The sequence below is a fragment of the Mustela nigripes genome, chromosome 10 (genome assembly GCF_022355385.1).
Source record: "Mustela nigripes isolate SB6536 chromosome 10, MUSNIG.SB6536, whole genome shotgun sequence".
In the NCBI taxonomy this organism is placed as follows: Eukaryota; Metazoa; Chordata; class Mammalia; order Carnivora; family Mustelidae; genus Mustela; species Mustela nigripes.
In genome coordinates, this window is record NC_081566.1 from 59,209,741 (window position 1) to 59,226,872 (window position 17,132).

At 44.8% G+C, this 17,132-nt stretch overlaps 1 protein-coding gene across 5 annotated transcripts in view; it reads right to left on the reverse strand.

Moving 5' to 3' along the window:
- The window catches only part of PBX1 (PBX homeobox 1), a 278,651-nt gene that overhangs the window by 32,150 nt on the left and 229,369 nt on the right, over positions 1-17,132 (reverse strand). For all 5 annotated transcript variants that reach the window (XM_059413407.1, XM_059413406.1, XM_059413410.1 and 2 more), the window contains 2 exons: positions 10,436-10,571; positions 5,630-5,789 (listed from right to left, as the gene is read on the reverse strand). In XM_059413407.1, the coding sequence (XP_059269390.1) occupies positions 5,630-5,789; positions 10,436-10,571 (296 nt within the window). The remainder of the gene's footprint in view (positions 1-5,629; positions 5,790-10,435; positions 10,572-17,132) is intronic.

Consider the following 17,132-nt stretch of genomic DNA (forward strand, 5'->3'; position numbering starts at 1 on the left):
GAGGACTACGACTTCTCCATAGCTCTGGAACATGTCTTGTCTCATTGGGCATGCATTTCTCAGTTTAGCTTATCTGCACAGAAGTAGACTACTGGGGTCCTGAGCCAAAGAGGCATAAGGTCTGACCAGGCACGGCAGCCTGTTCTGGAAGTTTCTTCCAGTAATGTGGTGCCAATCTCCCCAACATGTGGCTGAAGCAGGGTATGATGGCACAGATCACATAATTCCCCGGCCTGCATTTCCTACCTATATCCTTCTCAAACTTTCTTTCCATCAGAGCTACTTCTTATTTAGATAAGAAGAGCCATTTTGCCCTCATTTACCACACACACTCATATTTAGATGGCATCAGAACCAGGAGTAGTCAGCTCCAGGACCCCAAATTATAATTGCTTATAGAATATCATAATTTTTTTGCCCTCCTCCCTCCCCCAAGAGCATTCAGTTGGATGCCCAGATACATCCTTTCTTTCTTTCCCAATCAAATACCATGTAATAAACTCACACTCATGCGTGGTTGATGGTTTATTGGAAATGAGCACCGCCCAAGAAATGGGAGAAACCCCCAGAGGGCAGTACTGGTGCCAAGTAACATGGCGTCCATGGAACCATAAAGGTATGGGATGTACAATTTACAAGATACACGCTGCAACAGACACAGATGATTTAAAAAATATATGTGCATAGATAAATTATAAATATGTCTGGCTACCTAATGTACATAGAGATAGATAAATATGAACATATTAATGGCCTTCACGTACAGATGCACTTGACTCAGAGTAATTACAGGAATCACTCCCTTGCTCTCGCCTCTGTCTGCTCTTCCGGCATTTTGTTGTCCCTGTGCAGCCATGTACTGCACAATCACAGCTTCCAACTCTCTGAGAAGTATCTAGTAGGGCTGGCTCTGAGAAGAGGCCAGAGGCCACGCATACCACAAGAGAGCAGACAGAAGCCCACACAAAACTCGAAATGAGGAGGAGAAGATAAGTTCTTCATTGGGCACTGGAAGGGAGGAAGAAACAGCACAGAACGGACAACTTCCTGAGAAGGAGGTATCCTTGACAGAGAGCAAACGGGCTGTCTTGGAGGTGCCACAAAGTCTCAAAGAACTCCCACGGAATGACCTGGCTTGTGGAGAAGGTCCTTCAAGAACCTCGGGGGCAGGTGGCTGGAAAGTAATCCACAATTACCAGAATGCACATTTTAAGATGTGCTTGCCAGTTAAAAGGTTCTGAGTTTGGAGTGGGAAGGGAGGCACGTGTCCCATGTAAGCTGTCACCCAGATATCGGGGGCACATACAGAGCAGAGCCCGCCCTCCACTAGACAGACAGGACATAATGTATCACCTATGGATTCTAATGCCCGGGCTCCGGCAAGTATGATGACGGGGAGATGTGTTAACATCCGTTTCCCTAAGATCGTTTTCTGAAGGCTGCATTTCTCTAAAGAGTCTTCAGGAGACTTCAATTTGTTTGGGGGAGGGGTGGGTAGAACAACAGTTCACTGCATCCTCTCCCCAAAAATCCAGAATCCTAACGATAAAATCTAAACTTAGAGCAAAGTTTCCGGACACTGGCACTATTGACATCTGGGGCTGGGAATGGGCTCATGGTGGAGGAATGTTCTATGAGCCGCAGGATGACGGTCTTCCATCTCCCCAGCCTCCAGTCACCAGAAGCCAGCAGTACCCGCCTCCCAAAACCCTGACAGCCAAATGTCTTCAAGCACGACCGAATGTCCCCTGAGGTACAAGTTCGCCCTGTTGAGAACCAATGACGCAGAATAAGAGAGGCGTTACTTTTTCTTACTGTGGAAATCAAAGGGTTTACAAGTATTGGCATGTTATTCCTCAGAGCATTTTTATGAAGCAGAAGTCTGGCAAATACTGCTTCCTGTTGTAGTTTTGAAATCAAGGCTCCCAAGAGATCAGGGGGCAGCCGGTCAGATTAGACTTTCTACACCACTTGGAGACTCAAAAGATGGGGCCTCTTTGCTAGACACGACTTCATTATGTCTCGGGCTTGCTTCTCTAGCTTCCATGATTATTCCCCTTCTAAACTCCAAAAATCACTGTTGCTTTCCAACCAGGACAAGGCATAAGAGAGAAAGGCTGTCTGGTTTGATGGGAAACCCCTTCAGAAGGTACACGTGGCAAGGTTCTAGAGTTCTAATTCTGGCAGGCTATGTTTTTATTTTCTACTAAGAAATTAGAGAAGAAAGAACACAGCAGAAAACATCCATGGCATTCATTCTTTCATTTTGTTTAAAAAAAAAAAAAAAAATTCCAGGAGTTCCTACGGATTTACTAAGTGTCAGCCAGCCTCCCTAGGTGTGTTACCTCTTTTCTAACGGTGTGTATTACATAAATAAACTTCTCTTAGGAAGCCAGAATCTAGGGGGTTTAATATGATCATCTTCCCCCAATCTAGAAAACACCAAACCTTCTATTAGGGCTTGCCTAAGGGCTTGTAGGGCTTGTATAAGGGCTTGCCACTAACTATATAGTGTCAGAGGAAGAACTTTCACAGTTGAGCCTGCTGTCCTTGAAAACACACACTCACACACATGCACACAGAGCCAGCAAAAAAAGATTCCAGATGGGGGAGGGAGTCCTGAGCCTCAATAAGCCTGGGATTGCTTCGCTAATCACAGAATCTAATCAATTGTCAACGCTGATGCTATTTGCCACAGCAAACATCTGCAAGGCACAAGCCAACTTCTTCCTTCCTGGATGCTGATAACCTGACCTTCCAAAAGGGGCCCCGTTTTTCTGAGATCTTATTCCTGCTTTTCTTATCTCATCAAAAATAGACACGAGAATGGATCCCTCTAGGTAATTCCAGAAGTATGGACCCAAGGTTATAATGATCGTGTCAGATGGTCCCCATTTTTGCTTTTTTTTCCCCCCCAGAAAACGTAATTTTCTTCTCTTCCTTCTATTCTTTCTCTTTGTTCCAGGCATTCTGCTCGACTCTGCCGATGTCAAATACGAAGCATGCCGGGTGCGTCTCTACCTGTTTGCTCGTCCCCCATGGGTCCTTACCCCAGGTGATTTTAATGAATTGTGCTTAAGGAAATAGGAGATCAGGCATCTATCCACAACCAGGAATATTCAGAAATGACCTAAATAAAGCCACTGAAGAAGTGCTTGTCCACACAAAAGCCTCTGGAGGGAAGATTTACTCGCCAAGTATCCTTTTTGCAATAGAAATGAGTAATGTAAATTTAGTAAAGCTTCGGTTGGGGGAGGGCCCTGCTTCAATATTAAGGATATAAAAAGTTCCCGGTTTCCAGAACTCTTAAATTTCAAACTCAGCCAAATTATATCTTCACATATTAACCTCTTATTTAAAACTTGTGTCTATTTCAGTGACTCTCTATCCTTCGGTGTTATCTAGGAGCTAGTATGTGACTTCCTAAGCACCCTGTGTGAAAAGTCTGAACACTTTAATGTTCTCACTTTATCTGTGCAGTGCTCTGGGTTGTGATAGCAGCAAAGGAAAATACAGAAAAGCCTGTGTATAACTTTTCCTGTGAAAAAGTTGCTGAATGAAACTCCCACGCTATTGCGCACATACAATAGTATTTTCTTTTGTCTCTATTGAAAAAAAAAAAACACTACAAAGGGGTTCCTCTGCATATTATTTCCAACAACTTTAGCACAACTGGAAGGCTTAGCTCCAATTTTCCATAATAATTTACTTGGTGCTTAGAATAGTCACCTAAGCTTAAACTAGCAGAAAAATTCTTTAGAAAACTGTAATCATTGACTGACATTCCAAGAGAGCCAACGTAATTCTTAAACACAGAGTCTGTGTGTGTGTGTGGGGGGGGGGTGGTTAAAATGCTTACTTTTCTCTTTTTAAGAGCTTTAGAAAAGAATAAAAAGTTACAGCTTTAGTAATGAAGGAGGTCCACAGGGCCCTTCTAGGGACTCGTCATAAATCACACTCAACCATCTGCAATGCAGATCTATCCACGACGGGAAAAAGTCATTTTGATATCTGTTTTGCATTATGATAACCTTTGCAGGAGTGGTGAGTGTGTTTTTGCTAATGCTGACAGGACTGTACTTCTACCAGAGACAAGGGAACATGTCTGGATAGCAGGGTGATTCAATGACTGTTGCTGGCCGGAGACTGAAATGCTTAAGAGTTGACCAGATGGGGAAGAAGGAAACTCTTTGGTTACTGAACCTCTTAGCCTTGATCCTTTGTCAATCATGCCATGAAGGGGAAAGAAGGAAACAGACACACACAAACCTTGAAAAGTAAATAGGCTCCTCAGATTTGTTCAACCTGGTGTGCTGGGAAAAAGACACAACTAGATCGAATCCTACACTGTCTTACCATGTCCATGCTTACAAAGCCCAGGCCATTCTTTGTGCATGATTCCATTTAAACAAAAGAAGGCATGGAGATACAGCCCACTGGCTTGGAGACCCTTAGAACAAATTAGGGCCTCTAGAAGCTCACAGAAGACGTTAGTGTGTGGAGCCTTATAGACCTCTAGTAACAATCCACCATAAGGTAGAGAGAGAATTTATTTTAGTGAACAAACAAGCTTCAGGGGTCAAAGGCACTTCCCAGAAATGTTAGAAATCAGATTTTTAATCATCTTACAGTCAAACACATTTAAATTTGTGACCCTTCACGTTGGAGGCATTGGTCTTCTTAGATGTGTGTCCCACCCCCAAAATCAGTGCAGTGGTTCATTATAATGAATAACGTGAGAATGATCTGAGACCAAAATTATTTAATAAGGAAGCACTTCTGGGTTTCCCTTACCAAAAAAAACCAAAAACCAACAGGCCTTCCACAGCATACAGATACTAAGGTTATATTTTATGTATTATTGATTATGGTTTTTTTTTTTTTCATGTGTGGAAATTCAGAACTGGTGGTAGGAGCAAACCCCACAATATATTATGTTAGCCTAAACTCTGAAGTTCGTGATGTAATGCACATTCACTAAAATAAAACGAGGGGCAGAGCACACGACTAATACTACTACAACGGGGAAACTGGAATCTGAATAATGTGAACTAACGACTGGCAATTTTCTTTGTAGTTTGCCTAAAGAAACCAGCAACATAAAACAGTGAAGAAAAACAATTCTAAACAACGTTGAGCAGTAACCCCAGTCTGGCTTTGTAGACCAAAGCATTACAATGAGGAATATTCCTGCAGAGAATGTAGGCTAGTAGGTCACCCAAACAGTATGTGATGGGAATAGCGAAATAGACAAGGATAAAAACTTTATGTGAAACAGACGAAAGGCCAGAGCCCTCAAGGGACTATGTCCAAGTATTAGAGCTAGCTCATTGTCCTCTTCGAAAGAGAATGTGACGGTCCTCTCTCCTCAAAACCAACCAATTTAGGTCTGTCCAACTTAAACAGACACATTGGTGCAGACCTCCAGACAAGCCCGTCTTATGAACAGGAAAACACACTGCTCTTTGGAAATGAAAGGAAAAACCCAAAGTGGCATCAACAACAGAAAGGACAATCAAATACATAAGTCAACCAATCGGAAACCTGAAGAATGAAAAGAAAACCCCAATGTAGGAAAAGCAAGTATAAAAATGGAGCACGATCCCCCCAAATCAAAGAAAAAACTAACCAGCTGAGTTAGGAGTCGAGGGTGAGTTAGCTTGGCTTCCATGGGCTGACACATTGGTAGCAGTGACAGCCGTTTTGGCAGCATAAATATTGGCTTCCTCTTGAAATTTACCTATGTTCTTCTTGTACCGGATTCGCTTATTTCCAAACCAGTTTGATACCTAGAGCAGTTGAAGAGAAGAGGAGAATGTTAACATTCCATCCTGTGCAAACAGGAAAATTAAGGCATCGGGGGAGGGCAATGGGGCTGATCCTACTCTGATTTTGCAACAACAATGAGATCTAAAGGAAGGGCACCGAGCGGGGCCATTGCGTATAATGCGAGTCTCCTGCTTAAGACAAAGCCATTTAGCAAAAACAATGCAGCGAACCGTCCTACGGAAGCGCCGCTCATTTGGATTTGGACAATTTTAGTTTAGGACGAGCATTTTAAATTGGGTTACCTCCTAAGAACATGACCCCAAAATAAACACAGCGTTTCAGGAGAAATGTTACTTATCAATGCTAACACTGACTTTGAGTAACCAAGAGGCACAGACTTGTAATCATCCATGCAGGTCTGTATCAACATACAGGTGCTCTCACTGAGGGATTAATTTCACATTTTTCCAAGCTGAAGAAAGCTAACATGGACCACATTCTTAGCCACAGGTACTACAGACCTTAGGATCCAGATAATTCCATCAGATAGATTTCACCAAGAATTTTGTGCAAAGCTTGGGGTTAGCTACACAAGGAAAAACTGAAGCATAGCAGAGATTAGTCCTTGGAATCCCAAGCTTTAAATGTTAAAGCCAACACACAAAATAAACCTAATTTACTTTCATTTGTTAATTTGTTTCCTTCATGTGACTCACAGGAGCTGTCCTGCCTTGATTCCACATGCCCGTTCCCTTTATACCAAGACCCCTGTTCAGACACAAGAGGCGACGCAGCGAAGTTCAAGTGTTACCCCTGTCATTCCTGCCTTACAAAGTACGTTCTATACCCCAAGTTCCAGATGTGATTGCAAACTAAAGTGTGTGTGTGGTTTTTTTTTTTTTTTTGAATAAAATTACAAAACAAACTATGAATCTGGTGACAGAAGAGGAAGTTGATAACACAGGTACCACTGCTGACATGTATGTTCTATTTACCTGAACAATGGTGGATAAAGGACATTTTTGCAAAACTGTAGTTACCTTTGAAATGCATTAGCAAAACTTAAAAATCTCACAAGGTAAGCCCTCTTTTGCCTGTGTGACTTCCACTACGGGAGAAAAGTGAAGCCTTTGTTATCAAAACCAAACCATACCACTGCAGTATTAGTAAACGAGAGGAAAAAAAAAATCAGTGACAAATTGCTTGTGCTTGATTCATTGTCAATGCTGGTGCCTACAGGAGAGGAAGGGCACTCTGGGGCCATTTTAGGTTCATAGCATATCTAATTCCATTCCTAAACTCATGCTTTCCTTAGTGTAACTTTCACTATCTGTATGAGGGAGAGGAAAAGAGGCAGCAAGACTTTTCTAAGGTAACTGGGTGCATTGGAAAAAAGGGGGAAAAATGAAGGTCAACTGGGAGGACTTTTGAGGAAGGAAAGAAATGCCTGAGGTCTAGTTAAATAAGCTACATGAAAAGAGGAGAAGGAATATTTTGTGGGAGTGATTCCCTTCTCAACAAGAAGAACCAGCAGGTGGACAAGATGCGTAGTCAGCTCAGGCGTTCCCTACATGGCCCACAAGGTGATACTGGGACGCCCTGAGCCATGTCCGTAATCAGTGCTTTCAATGGTTAACTTGCTGTTCATAGTCATGGAGGGTCTACTGGGTGCTAGGCACTAGGGACACACAGAGGACAGACAGAGTCTGAGACAGGTGATACAGAAAAAATAATCGGTTCTCTGGGGAGAGTCTGATCACATTTCAAACATGTTAAGTTTGAAGAGCTTGGGCAGAGCCATGGCAAAGTCCAGTGGGACGGAAGACACATGCGCTTGGTGTCCCGGAAGTCTCATTTGAGTATTCAAATAAAGGTACACCTGCAGCGATGAGCAGAGAAGAGGTCACTCAGAGCAAGTGTGCAGGATAGTCCGTTTCCAAACTGAGTGTGCGTGGAGAGATTGTTCACACAGATCCCCCCCATCCTCCCTTAATTCTGACTCAGGACTGGGGTTAGACCTCAGAATTTACATTTCGAGCCAGCTCCCAGCAACTGCTAAGGTTGCCTTCTGTAGATCACACTCCAAGCAGAACGAGTAGAGAGTGGAAGGACTATTGAGGGATCAGAGGAGAGGCTGGGCTACAGATGGATTTTGGTGTATCTGTACATTTTTGTTCTGTCATGGGAGGAAGCTACAGTAAGTAGATTTTGAAAGAACGTATAGCATAAAAAAAATGGTTAAGAACCATGGGGATAGGCCTGAAGAAATGAGGGCTAAAGAAAAAAAATGGTATTTCTAGGGTAGGTAGAGACAGTAGATCCTCTAAGACCAAGCAAAAGTGCCCCAAGAGAAAGAAGGAAACTCCACAGAGAACAGTATCAAGGAAGCCAAAGTAGGAGAATTTCAAGATGGAGGGGTAATTTTTTTTTTAAAAGATCATTTATTTTGAAAGAGAGAGAGAGAGAGAGAGTGTGTGTGTGAGCGTGCATGGGGGGAGGGGCAAAGGGAGAGACTCTTCCGTGCTGATTCCTCGCTGACTGTGGAGCCTGACATGGGGCTTGATCTCATGATTCTGAGATCATGACCTGAGCTGAAACCAAGAGTTAGATACTTAACTGACTGAACCATCTAGATGCCCCAAGATCAGGGGGAGGGGTAATTATTAACCCCCCCAAAATGACAACAACAACAACAAAAGCCCAAAAAATAAGAAGGAAAGAGACAGCCCCCAAATCGCAAAATTTTAAAAGTCCAAAATTGGGATCCCTTAGATTTGGGAACTTAAGGGAGATTTAATAAATCATAGGGTCCAACAAACCATGACTGGCAGATGGGAGGACTAAGACCCGACAAGCGGGAGTTCCCTAAAATCTCACAGTTGACTCTTGACAAAAACATGCTCCTAGAAAAAGACTCTTATTATTGTATCACATCATACTGTCTTGTCTCCCACAGGGACTTGTCTGGCAAGAACGGAACAGCTCCGTTGTTGTTGGGAGGGAGTAATGTACTGGGGAAGGAAGAAAGGTGTGGCCTTAGGGTGGGTGAAGCAAAGGGAAAGGTGATACAGTATGCAAATATTCATTGTAATGGACAAATTACGCGCACCTGGGTTTCCCTAACAAAGGAAGTGACAGTTGCTGGAACAGGCCAGGATTCCATCTTTGATCTAGATATAATACAAACTAGCTCCAGAAGAGTTCATTCTACCATCAACAGGGATTTAGAATTCCAAATCCCAGAATTAGAAGTCAGACAGTCTAGTGATTTCATTCTACTACAGAAGCAGAAGATTCCACGTATCAAATTTACTGATGGTCGATTAGTGATATGGTTCATGCCCGCAATCATTCCTCAAACATGCAACAAATATCAGAAACCAGCAAATGCCTTTCCTTGTGGACAAGGGATCTAAAGTTGGACAAGAATGGGTAGAGACCCAGACAAAACCAGGTGATCTGAGTTTGACCACTCATGTTCTGTTTTCCTACAGTTAAGACTGGAACAACCTTCACCTGGGTCAAAGTACCTGAGGAAGGTCGGAGTTGCAAGGGTTGGTGTTTCCAAGGCTTCTGCCAAATCCCCCACAGCTTGTTGGGCAGGCCCTGGAGAGCCCTTCATTGCACATACTCTGTGTAGAGGTCTGTATTCTGAATGGACCTAACTGGGCTTAGTTAAGCACCGATTGATGGGATCAGCACCCAGTAGGGAGTAAGAGAAGCCAGGATTCAAGTCAAGGAAGCACAAATGCTCAGTTGATACAAAACAGCATCGAGTTTGCTTGCAAAATGCTAAGCGAAGTTTCTCACTAGAGTAGGCTTCTTTCCCCCCTTCTCCCACCCCTGTTATGGAAATGCCAGAACATAGAGTTTTTTTGCAGGAGACGTATATTGGCGGGACTTCCTCTTCTCTGACAGCTTTCAGAACTATCATTATTGTTCTCAACTAGGGACTAGGGACGGTATTTGAGGTTCAGATGAAAAAAGTTCTGGATGGATCCCTTGAGTAGACGAAATATACATATGTGTAAATATTGCCTACTTTTCTACTTCATGCTAATGCTGAAGACTCCAGGTCAATAAAAATGTTTTACCATGTACCTTTCCATGTCAACAGGCACCCGTTATGATTATCACTCTTTGGGGAAAAGGGGCACTCAGTGACATTTTGCGCAACCGTTCCAATGCAATCATAGCGACACGTTAAAATCCCCACACTCTGTCAGTTACAGAGTGAGCACGTCAAGAGAAGACATTTGTGTCCCTTTCACTGAAAAGTTCCACTCACTGACTCTGTCCTGGGTTGAGCGCAAGATGGGCTAAGGCATAGACTGTGTTTGAGAAAATAGGATGAGAAATGCAGATACTTTCCAAGGACAGCTAAGAACCTTGACCCATTTTTAAAGCAATGGGGCATTCAATGGGAAGAACCCTATCCTTGTTTGGCTACCGGCATCTACTCCACTCCGGCTGGTCCCTCTCAAGTTTGTCCAAGTACTTACCTAGAAACTCTCCCACTTAAACACATCGAGTGCTTACCTTGACATGTTAGGGTTTTAGCAAATGGACCTTGCAAGGCATAAAAGCTCAGTAAAGCAAAACCTCCAAGACGCTGCCATGTGGCTCTACCAGACCCAGGCTAGCAGGTCTTTGGAGGGCTCCTTACCTGGGACACTGTGATGCCACACTTCTTGGCTAACTCCTCTTTGGCTTCCTCACTGGGGTAAGGGTTGCTGAGATGGGAATAGAAATATTCATTCAGGATTTCCGTCGCTTGCTTGTTGAAATTCCGTCTCTTCCGCCTTCATAAGGAGAAAGAAAAGAATGACAAAAAACATTCACACCTAATAGATATAAAAAGGGAGAGACGAGGACCTACTTCTGTGAAAAGGCAAATTTTTGAACAAAGAAGTGGATTAGAGGAAATTTGCACCAAGGGGGTGGATGTCAAAGCCATCACTGCAAGTATCTGTTTAAGGACAGACTGTGCACTGACCAGAACAGTCAACTAATACTTGTCCTGGGTGGAGAGGAACATGGAGTTTCAAAACTCAGCCACCTTGGTGTTGAATCCTGGACCCACTAAATGCCAGCCGGGGATCTGGGATGCCTCTCCAAGCCCCAGCTTCTTCAGCCGAGAGTGGACAGTCACGCTGGTCTTGCAGAGTGATGGTAACTGGAAAATGAAGCCATACGTGGAGGGTACTCTGTGCGGTGCCCAGTACGTGGCGAATGCTGGGTGACAGTCTCTCTTCCTACCGGGCTCCAGGCTTCGGACCTCACCCTTTAGAGCAATCAGTTCAAATTATTCATTTTGTACAACTTGTGAGATAGCTACGGCTCTTCCTATTTCCCAGTGAAGAATGGAGTCCAAAGGTCATTCAGCCTGCGTGTCACAGAACCAAGGTATGAATTCCGGTGCGCGTAATTAGAAAACCCAACCTCGTTCTTAGGTACAAATTGCCTCCTGGAAATTACAGACTCTGGAGCCTTAAGTTAAAAATAAGTTATTATTTTCCTTTTATTCCCTTCCCAGGTAAATGCATACAGCATTTTCTAAAGGCATCTGGGGAAGAGGGTATGCAAGGCATGGACACTGGCCCACTGGACTGCGCAACCTCCCTCTGAAGGAGACAAGGAGCATTAGAACAGCTGCTAAATGGTAAAACAAAAGCCCATCGAAATCTCTTTAATACACAGGTTGCTGAAAGGAAGAGAACCACGTTTTGAATAAAAGCATTTTTTTTTAAGTGCTAATTGAACTAATTTAAAGTGAGAATCACTTGACTGTCTCCTCACAGCTAAGGCCTGTAGGCAGGTTGGGGGGAGCCGTTTGGGGAATCCAGGCTCACAGCAGAGGCTGGCTGGACCTCCTTGAGGCGGGAGACTGGATCTTTAAATCAGCTCTTTTAGCACTTCGCCCTTCTTGCTTTTATCAAAAGCTTTTTCCTTATGGAAGAGATTTCCAGAACATCCTTGGTTATGCCAGGACACAGGATTTCCCGATTTAGCCTAACAGAAAGCACGGAGCAGCCTTGCTAGAAAAGAAATTCAGCTAATATTGTATTTTCAGGGTCCCACTTGGATTAATTAACACAATAAAGTGCCTGATTTTACCGGATGAACACCATCTGCCCATAGGTATTAACCACATCTGTCCAGACTATGCCAAGCCCAAGTCACTTTTCCAAATCATGCTGAGTTTCTGGGTCACCCAGCATCAGAAATTGGATGGAATAGATTTAAAAAAAAAAAAAAAAAAAAAAAAGAGCCCAACTCAGAAAATAGGCATTTGTTAAAAGTCCTTGCCTGGTGGGAATTTGGGGAAGATAGCCAAGTGGCTAACGTGGGCTCCAGGCTTTAGATAACCTCTGGCTTCTTCTCTGCCTAAATAAAACAGTTGTCTTGGGCCTGGGGAACTGGACCCTGAAGGCTCCCTTAATTGGGAGAACCTCGGTTCATTCATTCAGCTGTCTGCATTAGCATCCCACTGTATTTCTTGGGAGTCTTCCAACTGAGCTCAAAGGAAGCCTCTCTGGAATGAGCTGGTGATTTGGGGATGGAGCCGACCCGCTGGTCCCGACTCTCTTCTCACAGTGATGAGCAACCTTCCCTAGGTGGTCTCATCCACTCTGATGGGCTTCCTTATCACCACTCCCAGTGGCTGTCTCCATGGAGAGCCTTGGAAATCCCAAGATCAGGACTTTTCAGACTTCAGAAAACGTAGTGCAAATGAATCACTTCTGATGGGAAGGTTCTTTGAGCTAGACACCTGGCTTTGGCTGGAAGTGGGATCAGCTTGGTGAATTAACATTTGTGACTCTGAGCCCATCAAAAGCCGTGGGAGTTGGGGATCTGGGTTTTTAATGTAAGGAATGTGGAGGTGGAGCAGATGGATAAACACGTACTGGATAAATGCAGCATTTTAGGAATGAAACTTTTTGAATCCAGGTGAGTCAAGAGTGGGCGGAGCAGGCGCCACAGGCACAGCTGCTAAATACCAGATGTGTTACCCCCCTGCCCTGTCCACTCTCCTAAGAGTCGCTGCCTGTCTCCCACTGCACTCCCCAGGCACTTCAAACACACCCCGTGTCTCCAAAACTGGCATCACGTTTCACCCAGACCAGCTCTATTGTCTTCCTTCCCCGTGCTACCACAGATACGGTTCCATGTATGTAATTTGTTCATTCATTCGTTCCAACATGTGAGGACCTAGCAGGTGCCAGAACCCAGGGGTGGTTCTCAACCCCTCTTGCTGTCTTACCTTCATCAGATGATGGGTCCCACAGCAAGTCCTGCCAGTTCTATTCTATTCCAGCCTATTGTAGCTCGATTTTTGAAATGGGTTCAGAGAAGCCACTGTCTATCATGTAATGGTCTGGCTAGGGTTGCACGGCGGCACTTTTGGCAATGAGGGGTAATGTTCTAGATCTCTGCTGCTCAGTCTAGAAGCCGTGAGTCTGCGTGTGGCCACTGAGCTGCTCAAACGGAGTGGGTGTAACCGAAGTGGCAAATTCTGAAATTTTACTGATTTCAATGTAATTCATTTAAAATTAATTTAAATTTAAAAATCAAATAGCCACTTACTAGACAGTGCAACTCTAGACCAATGCGTTCCAGAAACACTTTCTGGAAGGTGTGAACTCACAGCCCTGCCACGCACCATCAAGGGCATGAAATGTCTCTCAAACCTCTTGCTTTCATCTATTCTGTAATGTACCAATGTTTACCTTAAAGAAAAATGACCTTCCCCTGCATATTTGAGTAAAACAGGGAAGGTACTTCATACTTATTCTGTGTTCACCCAGTTTGAGGGGCACAAGCTTTAACTGTGAGGTCCTACTGCGTCTCTTGTCCCATTCAGCTCATCTTGAAAAACAAGCATTAGAGTAATTCTCTCAAGCCATGGATTTGATCATGTTACTAATAATAGTAACGGTAATAATAATAATAAAATATAAATATGATAAATAAAATAATAAATAATATGTAAGGTGGTATTCCTTAATATATAAGGAAGTACTGTGTAAATTATGGCATGAATACCATATTCCAGACACTACCCTAAGTTTTATTTTTTTCTTCATATTATCTTATTTATTCCTGCATATGGGATTAGCCCCATTTTACAGACAAAAGTCCTGGGGCCACTTAACCCGCCTTACAGAGGTTGCCAGAACTTGAATTCGAGCAGGCAGTGGGAGAACTTATACTCTAAAGGGCTGTCTTCCCTCCTTAAAGAGTTCTAATGGTTTCTGTTACTTCTCAGGGCAAATCCGGAGTCTTCACGCGTATAGTTAAGGGTCTTCAGTGGACCTGTCCTGTCCCCACTGCCTCATTCCCCCCAGTCCTAAACACACTCTGCATGATTTCGTCCAGCCACGGCATATGCTAGCTTCTCCGTGCCCCAAGGACACTCGTGACTTACACGGCTGTGCCTCTTCCCACCAACCCATGTATTTTTCTCCCCCAGCATTTGCCACAAGTTTACCCAGGTCTCCCCAGCTACACACCACGTTCCTTGAGGGTGGGAGCCACGTGTCACTCGTCTTTGAAACCCGAGCACCTCACACATCATAAGGATTCCAGCGAAGTAATGCTTGTTGGTGTTGGCTTACGTTGTTTTACTTTGCCCACGGTCGTCTCTCTGTCTGGCAGACACGAGGCTGGCTCTGGGATCCCAAACTGTCTGCCCTCTCCCGTGTTCTGCCTCCCGCTCAGGCGCGGAGGTGATGGGAGTACTTCACGAGGAATGCGCCATTTTGTGTTCCTTCCTAAGAGCATCTGTTTGTCCCACACCACTGTGAGCTCCTGGGTGGTTAAGACCCACATTTAATGTGTTTTTTTTCCCTCTTAGTGATTCCAGTGGCTACTCCAGCGTCCAGCAGAGTAAAACTCAATGAGATACGTCAATCTAAATGCCGGCCAGTGGGCCCAGGCCTCGCCGCATGTCCTTCTCTCTGGTTGCCTGCCTTGTTTAACGTAATCCCTCTCTTGGGGTGAAACGCAGCTGGGGTGAATCCCAGCTGTTTAATCCTCTTATTATTGTCTCTGGCAAAATGTTATTGAACGGAAGCCCAAATTATTGCTTGAAAATCATTAAGAGAGTTTCTAAGTTCTCTCTCCCACTTTCAATTGAGAAAATGGTGTTGGTGGTCCTGACGAAAACTTTACCAAGTTGGAGAGCACAATGTTCGGTCCACAGCATGGGATAATAAGTGTCGAATGAATGAAGGAATGGATGGATGGCTTTTTTCTTCTGGCCCAATTAAGTCAATGTAAGGAAGAGAAAAAGAGTATGACTCCAATGGACAGACCTGGATCAAGTGCTCAGCTGAGCAGTATGGAAAGTGGAATCCTAAGAAGGTACCAGACTCCAGCCTGGCATCGCTGCCCTCCCTGGAGCGTGGGTGGGGCTGTGACAAAGAAAGGATGTCCGTCCTGTGTTTAGGGAGATGAGGCTAAAGCCTTAAAATGGTGAGATTCTCTTGTTGGCTTCCAGGAACAAAGCAAGCAGCCAAGCCGTGAGCTGGTCAGGGAGGGGGTGGCTTCTGGGAGCTGAGGACCGCAGTCCCACAACCACAAGGAACTGAATCCTGCCCACAGCGGGGAGGACCCCGAGCCTCCCCACGGTGAGATCACGGCCTCCGCTGACATCGGGATTAGAGCTTTGCGAGGCTAGGGCAGAGGATCCCATTCAACTGGGCCCAGACACCCAAATCACAGAAACTGTTTCATTAATATCTTTGTGTTGTTTTAAGCTGCCAGATTTGCAGTAATCTGTTACCGCAACAGGAAACGGAGACAAGGACATACCCGTGACATTACAAAGACTAATCCTCTTACTAAGTCAAACTCCGCTTGTATTTCACTTGTCTTCCACCAAATCTTTCACCGATGAAGCCCTGCCCACCAGATGCACGGGGGGCTATGGGCAGGTCTGGGAGGTCTGTTTGTGGAGCTCCTCTCCAACCACGGAGGCTGGAAGCAATGACAGGAACCACTCCCACCACGAGGTCTGGGTAAACATTTCTGTTCTAAGCTCAGAAAGCCATTTGCTCAGCCTCGGGCTGGCATTGGGAGTTAGACTCTTTCAACGATACCAAATATGCCCTCAAAATAAATTCTGGTAACACTGACAACAGCTTAGTTGTTTTAATTTGGAGCCTTGGCTTAGAGGCACTGACTCAAAGGCTGCAACCAAAGTGGCAAAGAGACCCTCTCGTAAGTGATTGTCCCTCTGACGCCAGCCAGAACCACCTAGGTGAGGGCTGGTGGAAGTGGCAGGAACGTGTGCAAAGCTCACCCAGTTCTGAGCCTGACCTTCCTCTACACACAGCACGGTTACCATGAGCAGAAATTCAGCAAGACGGTGACTCTGCCTCTCCTTTCTCCCCGGGTTCTCTCTGGACGAGAATCCAGTCTGCGCCCCACTTTTCTCTTTTTTCAATATCTACCCACATAAATACCAACTCCAGAATTTTAACTAGGGGAGTTGCCATGGGGATGGAAGCAACACACGCAGAGGGGCGGTAGCTGCTGCACGGGCAAAGGACCCAGACAGAGGCCACCAGTCACTTGTGCTCTGCACTCAGCTTGCTTTCAAGAAGCTGGGTTGGCAGCAGGCCCCGAGGCGAGGGAGATGCACGGGGGCCCTGCTTCAGGGAGACTCTGCCTCCCCCATCATCACCACATGCAGCTGGAAAAAGCCCTCTTCGTGTGAACTTTCTCTTGACGTGCCCTGTGGAATTCTGGTGGCCCACGATACACCTTGCTAGCTGGTACTCTCATCTCGTATTCCATGTGACCCAAAACACACTGAATAAAAAGGGAGTTGAGGAGATGCCAGGGAGTTTTAAAGGTCTGTGGATTGCAACAACCACAGCTGTGAACAGAGAGAAATACAGGTAAGAGAGCTGAATAATGCATGAGTTTGGGGGTAAACAACTTGTACCAGGAGCAGTGAATCTTTCCGTCTCATTGACAAGGGACAAAACTGTAGATCATGAAGTGGCATACGACGTTGACACGTGTGCAGTTCTAATAACTAAAACCAGAGCCTGGGATGATTATTAGGAATTGGAGTAATGAATGGTGAAACCTGCAGGTATAGAAGCGGCTAATCTGAGATGGTGGTTGATGGCGAAGGGTGTCCACACCCTGTTAGGTCACATGTGCACACGTCCACATGTCTGCTAGGTCACATGTCCACACGTCCACATGTCTGCTAGATCACATGTCCACATGTCCACATGTCTGCTAGATCACATGTCCACACGTCCACATGTCTGCTAGATCACATGTCCACACGTCCACATGTCTGCTAGATCACATGTCCACATGTCCACATGTCTGCTAGATCA